This window comes from Lycium barbarum, chromosome 10, assembly GCF_019175385.1.
Source record: "Lycium barbarum isolate Lr01 chromosome 10, ASM1917538v2, whole genome shotgun sequence".
NCBI lineage: Eukaryota > Viridiplantae > Streptophyta > Magnoliopsida > Solanales > Solanaceae > Lycium > Lycium barbarum.
In genome coordinates, this window is record NC_083346.1 from 123,798,311 (window position 1) to 123,810,801 (window position 12,491).

Below are 12,491 nucleotides of genomic sequence, written 5' to 3' on the forward strand. Positions count from 1 at the left end.
CCCTTATTATTTACCATAATCACTTCTCAATGCATTTCCCAAAACATTGCATTTATTATATTTCAAAGGGTGATATAATAAAATTGTTATTTTATTTTTGGCTTCTTAATAGGCGTGCTAAGCCAATACATGACAAGTAAATATGGACGAAGGAGTACTAAGGTGAAAATGGAAAAAATTAATTAATTGTGCCTTAAATTTTAAAATAAGAAATAATTTGAAACAATTTATTTTAGTAATCACGACAGATAATTTGAGACGAATTGAAGGGAGTAGTTATAACTGCAAAGACCAAGGCAACCAATTCCTTGTAGTTACTGCTCCCCATTTAGTGGATTAATTGATCTCTATTATTAACAAGAGTGTGAAAATCAAATTATGCAGGTGCAGGAAATTCAAAGCAAGAGCATGATTTTGTGGGTTGCCATTGATGAAAGAGATAAAAAGTCTTTAGTCATTTTTAGACCTATATTATGGTTTTACACATGCTGGGAGTCCTTGCTTTCAGAAACTCTATCCAATGGTGGACTCAAAACTTGAAATTTATGAATTTTTACATGACTTTAAGTTAATATACAATGCTCTTTCATTTATTTTTGCTTGTCTTATATTGACTTGACACACCCTTAAGGAGGCAAAAATAGAATAACAATCTTAATATATCATCCTTAATTATTATTAGGTCATCTAATGATTGAAATCAATCAAACCTATTTTAAAAGTTGTGCACCACTAATAATTCTTTGAATTTTTCAACTTAATAATCACGGATAAAAATCATTATTTCCTCACTTAAATTCTCCACTGAAAAATGTTTAGTGGCTATTTCCACTATGTTGGTGGGAAAAACCTAAATTGCAGTGTTTTCATATAGAAAAATTAGGAAGTTTCCCCGCGTTTAAATGGAAACCTGTTTTCCACCATGCGTTTTCCCAGTGAGCTGGTTCGGTGGAATGAGATGGGAAAATCATGTTTTATATTACAAATTTCCTACTAAATATCGGTGGGAAAAACTACTGAATTAATAACAAGGGTAAAATAAGTATGAAATGGTAAATTATTTTTTGGTTTTCCTAACTGGACAAGTAAAAGTGATCATCTATTTTTAATATACCAGACAAGTAAATATGAACGGAGAAAATAATAAGTAGGTTCATAATCAAGTTACTAAACATTTAGTGAGTCTTTGAATACATATAAAGAGTTTGGACAAAAGCTACTTGAATCCCACGTGATATATAGTCTGTCTACTCCCACCCCCATGTTTTCACTTACCATGTTTCAAAAATCCAAAAAGTTGAGAAGCACTTGGTGATTACCAGCTTAGCATTAAGTGATACTGTAATTAATGATCCATTTTCAAAGTTCAAACCCCTAACAAATGCTAGCTGTTAGCACTATAAATACATGAGAGGGCATTATTGAAAACATCAGTAGTCCTGTTTGAAAGAAAATGAATTGAAACTTTACTCTTATAAATAACCTTGTAACGCTTTTTTCTTTTCCCCTTTTCAATGCACACCTGAAGAATAACCCCACAAAGTCCTCCTCTCAAAAATTACCTTAAAAAAGACATACATCATTTTCTTCTTGTCTTTGCAGAGGTATGCATATTTTCTTCTTAAGTTCTTCTTTTTGTTTTACTAGTTGGTCTCATTATGCTATATTCTTGTGAAAAAAATCATGATTTAAGTTATATACACGGATGGTATAAGAAAAAAAATCTGTTGTCAGTGAATGTTAACTTGTGATACAGGTTAGTTATCATTTTTATCATAAGATGATTTTGCCAGTATATAAGCGACCTCATTATGTAAATATTTTTTGTACTGTCAATGCATAAATTAAACTTAAAAACCGTTCAAAAGATTCTTGCAGGGAGTGTGAGAACTGAAAAAAAGTTGGAAAAAAAAATGAAGACAGTTTGGTGGAAGAGACAATGGAGTCATTTTCTTGGATTGTTGGGAATTTTTCTTCAGCTGTTCTTGATAATTGAATGTGCTGCAACAAGGTAAAGTTTAGTTCTTTATTTTACTTTTGCCTTTTGGTTCCATTTCATAGCAGCATAATAATTAACATCAAAACTTTGGTTTTCTTGTTATTTTCTCTGTTCTGTTAATTTATATTTGCTTAGTCGCTTAATATAGTATATGAAATGGAGTTCTTGGATTTTGTTTAGGTTGATAGGTGAGAATCTAGAGAATTTGGAATATTTTTGTTGTTTTCTTTTTTATTTTTGTCTGCTATTTTGTTTTCAGGTAGTGCTATTCTGTTTTCATAACTAGCCATTGAACTTCTTTAACTATTCTGTATAAAATATAAGTCCATTGTTCAGATTCTCACCGGGTGGACCTAATAAGGGTAAAGTATGTTCTAAAATCTTTTATTTTCAGTAATTAAATCTAAAATCTCGTGTTAAAGGTGAAGGGATCCTAACAAAAATATATTCAGAGTATAATCTACGTGTTTACGAAATCCCGTAACTTACTTCAGAACTACGTTTATGCATTAAAATATTCACAAATATTCCCTTATAAATATTTGACTGTAAATTCTGTTAATTGTATATTAATTTTAGATTGAGGTAAGAATCCATAACCTTTAAAGTTTGAACCGCTTCTAAATCCGGACAGTTTGTACCTACTGACCTACCTTGTAGATGAAGGACCACTGGAAGGACAATAATCACATGCTTTTCCTTTTATGCTTATGACTATTTCTACGTCTTTTCGCATTTACTTTCCTTTTAACTATTATCACTTATGGATTCATTTAGAATAAACTTCAGAAAGGGGTTTTCATAAACTATTTAATCACATAATTAGTAGAATCACAAAATAAGATCTTATGAACATTTTATTAGACCTTTTAGTCCTTCACACCACAAAATAAGATCTTATGAACATGTCCAACGCTGAATTCTTCATCTTTCCTTAATTAGTTTTTTTTTTTTTTTGAAGATTTCTCATCTAATGTCCGGTATCTGGTTTGAGGTTTGATTAATTCGAATTTGTGTTGGGAAGTCTCACTGGGGATAAAAATTTGTATCAAATGCGAGACTCTATATCAAAAACCTGAGCTCGAAACATATGATTAAGAATGGAAGAGTATTTATCCATTTGCATGTGCACCCCTCATGACTTTAGGACATTCTAAGTTCAAGGCACACAAGTTGTCTTCTGCTTTTATATTTTTCCCTTGTGGTACCTTAATTAATGGGCGCATGACTTAGTTTTCTTCTGCTTAGGGGAAGGTATGTCTTCCTTTGTGAAATGTTACCCTTATACTACGATATTTTAATTTTATATTCCTTAGTGCTTAGTGAATAATGCTTTGTAGCTTTAAAGTGATTAGACTCTATCATAATTAACCTATTAAAATATGGGTCCCCTACCCCTTTTCCAAGAAAAGAACATAGAAAAACAAACAAACAAACAAAAACTTAGCGGTGCAAGATTAGGAGTCTAAAGTAAAAGCAATTATTGAATACGTTGTTATAAAAAAGTTACTAAAGTTCAATTAGTGAGAATCAAAGTACTATTTAATAGGCGAGAGGTTGGACTAGGATTGAAGTATAGTGGTTAAACTCTATTTTGCACTTCCTTTATTTCAATTTGTATAGCATTGTCTAATTGAGTACAAAATTTAAGAAGATAAAAAAAATTACAACTTACAATTTTGATTATGTCATAACATTTGTTAAAATAATTAATAAATGGCAGGTGGTTAATTTTTTTTTTATAGCTAATCTCTAGATTAAATTTAAATTTTGAACAGGAAAACAAAATAAAGAATTAGTTACCTCAATGGCGCCCACATAATCTTTGTACACGGAACTTATTTTTATGGTTCTAAAATGAAAAAATAAAATAAAAAATATAGGAGTTTATAAAGTGTAGCCTCTTCTACTTTTCTTTTCTCCTTCTAACCCTGAAAAAGTAGTACATCTTATGTTCTTGAACCGATAATTATTTTTAGACTAATTAACTTAGCCTCCTTCGTCCCTCGAGACCAACAAGGGGTAGTACATATATATCAACACGTTGTTCATGAACTAGACCATTTGTCCTGATCTTAGGCCTTGACTCATCCTTCATGGACTAACCTTGCAAAGTCGTCCTTAGGTTTTCGGGTCATTTATTTTTTGATTATGCATCTTGTTTTATAGCAATAAAACTTTTCCCCTCATTTTTACGTATTTTGCCATCATTTTATGTCCTCCTTTAATCCATTTCAATCTCTTACATTCATGTAACTTAATTAGCTCTATCTAAGATGTAATTTTCACATGAAATTTTTGGGCTTTTTTTGTATTTGTTTTTCAGGAGAATTGCTAAGTACAACAGCCAATTGGACTTGCAATCCTATCCTCCCGTACAATTACTTAAACTGAAAAATCATGTAAACCTCTACAATAATTCTTACCACTTTATTAAATTCTACTGTTTTTTCACCTTAGCCAAATAATTTGTATAATCATAACAATTTTAATTTTTTTCTAATAGTAGTAAATGTATGGATTTATAAATTAGTACGAATATTTTTTTTTTCCTTTGGCAGGTTATGGTGGATAATGGTCTATTTAACACCACATTTTCTGTTCCTGGAGGAATGGTCACTGCAATAAACTACAACGGAATTAATATGTTGGAAAATGAAAATAAAGAAAATAATAGAGGGTATTGGGATATTGTTTGGAACAAAGCAGAAAAACCGGGGATCATCTATGACAAGTAAGTTATTTTTTATAAGGAAAAGTTTAGACTCATTTAGTGAATATGAGAAACTTAAGAGGGTGATTTGCATCTTGTGATATATTTTAGACTTGAAGGGACAAAGTTTGAAGTTATACTGAGTGATGAAAATCAAGTAGAGCTTTCATTCATAAGGATTTGGAAGTCTTTAAATGCCTCAAGTCTTTCTATGAATGTTGACAAAAGGTGAAGTGTAAGTCCTTAATCCTTGCCTTAATTACCCCTAATATGTTTACTTAATAATAATAAAAAGAGCTTTAATGACTTTATTTTTTAATGTTTGATCTCTTTATATTATTGAAATTGTATAATCTATAGGTGCAAGTTATTTTTTTCGACGAATATCTGGATTTTTACTGCATATCACTTGCTTTGAGTATCACTCTGGCATTATTATCGATCTTGTAAAACCATCACAAATTATTTTCTTCACATCTTACGTATCATATGTTACGTAACTTTATACATAATCAAATGCCAGAAATGATTTACCAAGGTTTTAATTACGTATCAAAGAAAGTATTTTGTACGAAATGCAAGATATAAACAATATTATATGAAATTAGGTTTTCTTTCACTAATATTTAGTTTAATTTATTGTAGGTTTATAATTCTGAGGGGGCATAGTGGATTTTACTCCTATGCAATTTTGGAGCGCTTGGACGGATGGCTAGACATAGATGTTTACCAAGGGAGAATAGCCTTCAAGCTTAATGAAAAATTGTACGTGCATGTGTCTGTATATGTAGTGTCTTGTACGCGCATATATATATATATATGTTTGCGCTCTTGTTTGTGTATGCAACCTATACATATTTGAAGAATCTGTTAGGTGGATTGACACGAGAATAGTTGAGAAAGAAAAGGTAGTAGTGCAAATTATTCAAGGTTTAGAATGCTCCTATCCTATGGTATTTCTTAAGTTCGGTTTTGGAATCAGCCACTAATACCTGTGTAAGGTTAGACAGTTTAAATCATATGTTTATAGGATGCAGCTCATTTCCAGATCTTGCATAAATGAGGATGCTTGGTGCACCAAATTGCCTTTTTTATTTTATAAGCTAAATATTTTTCACCATTTTGGACAGGTTCCCTTATATGGCTATTTCAGATAAAAGGCAGAGGATAATGCCCACAGAAAAAGATAGAGACATGGGCCGAGAGCTTGATTACAAAGAAGCTGTACTTCTTACAGGCACAACTAATTACTTCCTTAAAGGAGAGGTATATTTCGAACTATTTGTTTTTTCAAATAATAATCAACATTTGAAAATTCTTGAAAAGTAGTTTGTCGCATGACAGAGCCACGAAATTCGAACTTTAACAAATGAAAATCTAGGACACTATCGTGATTTTTGGATACAAATAACAACATATCCAGTGTAATCCCACAGGCGTATGTGGAGCGTAATATGTACACAAACCTTACCCCTACCTTGTAAGGTAGAGAGGTTGTTTCTGTTAGACCCTTAGCTCAAGGAAAAACATTTCAAACCAGTTCGGGAAAAGAATACCAAAGATAATCGAAGTGCACGAAATAATAGATAGTAACAGGAATCGAAGAACAAGAAGCTACAAGCGTAATACTACAACTACTAGTATGGAAAGATAACCGAGAATGAATTCCGAAAATTTACTATTCTTCAATGACTTGAATTTGTGGTTATTTTTCAATTACAAGTCCGAAAAACGGTTATTTTTTGAATTTTAAGGATTATACTTGAATACACTGAATTTAACTAATAACACACATTTTATCTGTTACTACCTTTTATATTCTTCCTTTCAAACTTAATTATGCTTACTGCAATTTTTTATTTCTGTATTCAGGTGGATGATAAATATCAATATACTCTTGAAAACAAGGATAACAGGGTCCATGGGTGGATAAGCCCAAGCTCAAGAACTGGATTCTGGATGATCACACCAAGTAATGAGTTCCGAACAGGTGGGCCTATTAAACAAGACCTCACTTCTCACACCGGCCCAGTAACACTATCCGTAAGTACTCCCTCCGTTCACTTTTACTTATCCACTTTGGACTTTTCATGCTTTTTAAAAAATAATAAATGGAGTACATAATTTATCAATATACCCATATTAAATGATTCATATTTTTATTGAATTTGAAAAATGATTTGAAGTAAATAATTAATACTTTGGGGAAAACAAGAAAAAATAAATTGTCTTCTCTTGATATGCTAAAAGTGACAAGTAAAGGTGAAAATTTATTTTTAGAATACTGAACAAGTAAAAGTGAGCGGAAGGAGTATATAATAGCTTTAGCAATGTTTGGACTAGTTAAATTTCAATTCTTAATACTTATGTTGCTATGAATTTCCTCGATAATGGTTTCATCGCTTGCATGAGCACTTTATTTGGAATACTGTAGTTGAAATGAGTAATTATAAACGCAATTTGACATGAACACTTTATTTGGATATCCTTTTATTTAATTAGACAAAGAAGCTCAAAACCAAAAATCTCAAATAATCAAAGCGGTTAACCTGAAATTGAACTTAAGAACCTATCCAATTCGAACTTATTTGGATTGCACTTTTTTGAATCTGAAAATAAAAAATCTAAACTAAAATTTCATGTTCAATCTGAACTGGTTAAACGTTCACTCCTATACTCGAAGGTCTAGTTCCTCTTTTTTGGCTAAATTTTGATGTATTTCTAAGAATCCGCACTGTAGTATCTACTTATACCACAGTACTAGTTAATCCTGAATTCACGGGTACTTGGGGCAGAGTTAGGGGGCGCAAAGGTTTCATCCAATCCTTTCGATGAAAAACTACATTGTATATATAATGTTAATATTATCTTCTATATATATATAATAGACGTTAAGTTAGTTTGACTTTTTCGCTATTCGAACTTATTTGGATTGCACTTTTTTGAATCTGAAAATAAAAAATCTAAACTAAAATTTCATGTTCAATCTGAACTGGTTAAACGTTCACTCCTATACTCGAAGGTCTAGTTCCTCTTTTTTGGCTAAATTTTGATGTATTTCTAAGAATCCGCACTGTAGTATCTACTTATACCACAGTACTAGTTAATCCTGAATTCACGGGTACTTGGGGCAGAGTTAGGGGGCGCAAAGGTTTCATCCAATCCTTTCGATGAAAAACTACATTGTATATATAATGTTAATATTATCTTCTATATATATATAATAGACGTTAAGTTAGTTTGACTTTTTCGCTTGTTATACTTATTTATATCTTGAGTTTCCTTGGTAAAAATTCTGTCTCCGTGTGTACCTCAAGAAAAAGGAAGTATCCACGTCAACATAAGCTTTATGTAAAATCTTATGGATTTTGAAACTCATATGTCCACAAAATTGTCTGTGACAGATGTTCTTCAGTACACATTATGGTGGGGAGATTCTAGCATTGAGATTTCGAAATGGAGAGTCATGGAAGAAGGTTTTTGGACCTGTTTTTATTTACCTAAATTCAGCTTCATCCGATGATGAAGATATTCTCACACTATGGACAGATGCAAAAGAACAGGTACTAAATTTATGTACAATGTTCCCATAAAATAGTATAGTGTCTTTTTCTTAAATATCTGACACGAATTTATAAAAACAGATGCTGATCGAAACAGAGAATTGGCCATATGATTTCCCTCTTTCGGAAGATTTCGTTCAAGCTAATCAACGGGGTATTGTAAGTGGCAGATTGCTCGTTAGCGACAGGTACACTTGTTGTTTGATTATTTCTCTTGTAGGTGCATAACAAAGGGCTCAATCAGTCTAAAAATACTCTTAATATAGGGTAAAATTCCAAAATAGCAGTGCTTCGGATTTGTAATTGCAAAAATATCTACATATTCAAAAAACATTTACAAACTAGCCTATTTTTGGAATCCATGTTACCGGCATGGATTTTGAACTAAAAAATGAAACTCTATCACTATATCCTGGATGAAAGCTAGGACACTATCATAGAGTTTCACTTTTTGTAACTATCATTGATTTAAAAAATCCTCATAATATTTTGAATTTTTCACTTGTTAAATTCGAAATCCATGGTTCTATATGGTGCTTTTGCATCAAAAGTAGTTACTTTTCAACGAATTTTCAAATACTAGCTATTAAAAAAGAAAAACAGGTCCAGAAGGCCTGCACAAGTTTTTACTTAACATGGTTTAATACTGTTCGCCTCGGGTCAATCCCACACGGATTTTCCCCAAAATGCCGTCCGAGTATCTCTACATCTTATATATATAGCCTTCCTATCTTTTCAACTATCAAAATGAAATTTTGTTTGCACACACAACAAACTTGGACATTTTTTTTTGGATTATTAACAAGCTACAAGTTTCTTATTGCAGCTATATGAATAAAACACTTATCACTGCAAATTCTGCTTTTATTGGATTGGCCGCACCTGGAGATGTTGGATCATGGCAACTAGAAAATAAGGTTTGTGTATTTGTTTTTTCCTAAGTATTTCTAGCATAACTTTTTTTCTTAAACTTCAGCTGCATTACACAAAAAAATCACCAATTGGTATATATGATTTTTGTACATTGTTTTTCAGGGTTATCAATTTTGGACTCAAACAGATGCAGAGGGATATTTCTTGATTAAAAATATCATCCCAGGAAATTATAGCTTGTATGCTTGGGTCCCTGGATTTCTTGGTGATTACAAATATGACGACTACATTAACATCACCCCAGGTTTTTATAAACACTTTTAATTGATCCATTACTTCAAATCCAAAAATACCATATTGAGTATTGACTTTTGAGAGTTAGTTCAACTTGGTGAGACAACACTTCTATTTTCAACCGATAGGTTAGGAGTTCGAGTCAGATGATGTAAGTAGATATACGGACTCTTGTTTTTCCTAAAGAGGGGGTGGGGGTAAAAAAAAAAAAATACAATGTTGACTTGTAAAGTCAAGTCAATTTTGGTAATGTCGATTTACCTTGATTTTCACACTTTTGGTAACATGCTACTTTCTTTGTTTCTGTTGACGTGCTATTATTTTCTTATAAAGAAGAGATCTATTATATCTGAAAATAATTTAAATTTAATCTTTTCCTTTTGCCCTTAATGCATGCTTTTACAACCACAAATATTTGTCCTAAATATATATCTTTCTTTCTCAGACCCCTGACCAGTCAAATATCATCATACAAATGTGAATATGACAAGTTTCTTATAGGTTCACTCGAACCATAGAGTATATATATTTATATAAATTTCACTATAGTTTCAACAAATATTTTAAAATTACGAAGCCATATTCTCAGGAGTGCAGTAGGTTAATGATATAATTTTAAAGGTGGAATCCTTAAATTTAAATTCTGAATCCACCTCTCTAAAAACAGGATCAAGAACTAGGCTGCATACTCTTGTGTATGACCCACCAAGAAATGGACCAACATTGTGGGAAATAGGCATTCCTGACAGAACTGCTGCAGAATTCTTCATTCCTAATCCACAACCAAGACTTCACAATCAGTTGTACATTGAACATTATCATGCTGAAAAGTGAGTCAACTTCATTTAGTCTATATATCTTATTTTCTCAAGTCTTATCTTGGTTTATTTATGGATGGATGTCACTCAATTTGTTTATTTATGGATGGATGTCACTCAATTTTCATTTTATTTCACTAAAGTCACTCTAATATTTTTCATAACGAATAATTCTTTCAACTTACCTAAGTACCGCGAAAGTCACTATACTCTTATGTGTAACAAAAAAGTCATTCAACTTCACTTAAGTAACATAAAGTCATCAGGAGGAAACAAAAGAGACGTTTATATGATACTTAGACAAAGTTGAAAGACTATTTTAGTTACAAATATATCGTTTAGAGACTTTTTGTTATAATTAGTCAAAAGTTTGAGTTATTTTTTTTGTTACAATCTTCTCTTCTGAGATAACATGATTATATCACATACCCTTAAAGGGGAAATGAAAATAGATCACCAAGTTTAGCATAGACATATAATATTGACTGGACAAGTTGCTGTGCAGAGCATGGATAAGGTGCAAATAGTCAGTGATTTTCTGTGAAACTTACACTAAGTTATCGATTCTTCGATGCAATCAAATAAAAGTTGAGTGACTATTTGCAAGTTATCCGTGATAATTTGTTATCTTTTTGTTTCTTTTAATTTTCAGGTTTAGGCAATATGGATTATGGGATCGTTACACAGAAATATACCCTAATGATGAGCTAGTCTACACTGTTGGATCAAGTAACTATCAAACAGATTGGTTCTTTGCTCATGTTAATAGATATATTTACAAGTATGTCCACAAACATCCTCTTTTTTTAGCTTGTTTACACTGCATGCACTGAAAGTGTAAATAATTTTTAAATTATTATGTAATTTAATTTGCCGTAGTAGGTTATCTGCACTATTATGCAACTTACACTACTAAAATAGCCAATTTCGGACGGTCGTTCTTGTCGGGAATATGAGATTTCCGACGAATTTTCCTCGAACATTTCTGTCGAAAATTAACATGTTTTTAGTAGTGCTACTGATACTACTTATTATGAGCAGTTACTTCTAATTATATTAGAGTCTGACTCTAATCTTTCTGCCAAACAGTGATGAGGTGAACAAAACATATATACCAACTACATGGCAAATTATTTTTGATCTTCAAGAAGTGGTGTATTCCTCAAATTATACTCTTCAACTAGCATTAGCCTCAGCAACAGAAGCTGACTTACAGGTATGGACTATTGACTAAACAAATTTTCACATTCTTCTTAATTTGTATACATAGCATATTTCTCATGTATCCATTTTTTTTCCAACTAATTAATTTGTGTTTCTATTGTTATAGATTCGAATAAATGATGAGACTGCAAAGGTTCCTCATTTTACAACAGGGTCGATAGGCAGGGATAACGCCATTGCAAGACATGGAATTCATGGATTGTATCGGATGTATAGTATAGATGTACCTAGCAATCTTCTTGCTATTGGAAATAATGTTATATTTCTTAAGCAAAGTAGAGGTTCGACCCCTTGGAATGGAGTCATGTATGATTATATTCGTCTAGAAGGACCCTCTGGAAATGGTTAATTAACAACCATTGGGGGATATTATTGATACTATTAGAAGTACAGAATTTAGATTTTCCAAAAAATCTTTAGCGATCCTGTTTTTATATCTTGCAAATTTAAGCTTTGTTTTGCATAGTTTACTATCCTTAGAGGATAAGAACTTTGATTTGTACTAGGTTATGCAATTTAGCTTATTTTTTCTGGGCTATGGCCTCCAAGTTCTTTTTTAGGGAAAATAGAATTTTTAGTCTCTCGGTTATTGTTAAATTTTAATTTTAGTCCTTGTGATATTTGACTTAGTATATTTAATATTCAATTAACAAGAAAAATGTCTTTCTATTCTCTTAGAAGTGCACCATTTTGATAAATTGAAGGTTCAATGTGTTTATCCAAGTATATGTCACAATGACCAAAATTATAAATTTGTTAATTATTGAGGGAGCAAAAGTGCTATTATTCCTTTTTTTGTAATTCTCGAGATGAATGGCACCTTTATTTTAAAATGGAAAGAAGTGGTGGAGGTTTAGACAATAATAGGGTTTTACATGTAATGTCCTCTATGAAATCGTGATCTTGCGAGGATGAGGTAACCGCAGAAAATCGTCCTCAGTTTCGATTTTAGGCTGCAACTTGCTTATAATATGAAGTTAAGATTGTTATAATCGACACTCAGTCAT

General features: G+C 31.6%; 1 protein-coding gene across 7 annotated transcripts; it reads left to right on the top strand.

Moving 5' to 3' along the window:
- Window positions 1–1,339: 1,339 nt before the first annotated feature.
- On the top strand, window positions 1,340–12,015 carry LOC132615358 (probable rhamnogalacturonate lyase B). Of its 7 annotated transcripts, none has more exons than XM_060329952.1 (16): window positions 1,340–1,604; window positions 1,879–2,011; window positions 4,326–4,401; window positions 4,561–4,733; window positions 4,824–4,940; window positions 5,358–5,477; window positions 5,843–5,978; window positions 6,585–6,755; window positions 8,117–8,275; window positions 8,357–8,463; window positions 9,102–9,192; window positions 9,311–9,452; window positions 10,110–10,272; window positions 10,913–11,041; window positions 11,350–11,476; window positions 11,591–12,015. In XM_060329952.1, exons 2-16 carry the CDS (start codon window positions 1,914–1,916, stop codon window positions 11,831–11,833), a joined length of 2,052 nt encoding a protein of 683 aa, XP_060185935.1. In that variant the 5' UTR covers window positions 1,340–1,604; window positions 1,879–1,913; the 3' UTR covers window positions 11,834–12,015. The 7 variants fall into 7 exon arrangements, with proteins under 7 accessions (XP_060185935.1, XP_060185937.1, XP_060185934.1 ...); XM_060329951.1 differs by having other exon boundaries at window positions 1,341–1,604; window positions 1,869–2,011; XM_060329953.1 differs by lacking the exon at window positions 1,340–1,604 and adding an exon at window positions 1,670–1,756 and having other exon boundaries at window positions 1,869–2,011.
- Window positions 12,016–12,491: the final 476 nt, after the last annotated feature.

Excerpts from the sequence above, each read along its gene's own strand:
- LOC132615358 (XM_060329952.1), top strand. The coding sequence starts at position 1,914 with ATGAAGACAGTTTGGTGGAAGAGACAATGGAGTCATTTTCTTGGATTG. Across the intron at positions 4,941-5,357 it reads TCTATGAATGTTGACAAAAG|GTTTATAATTCTGAGGGGGC; the intron begins GTGAAGTGTAAG and ends AATTTATTGTAG. Across the intron at positions 6,756-8,116 it reads CCGGCCCAGTAACACTATCC|ATGTTCTTCAGTACACATTA; the intron begins GTAAGTACTCCC and ends TGTCTGTGACAG.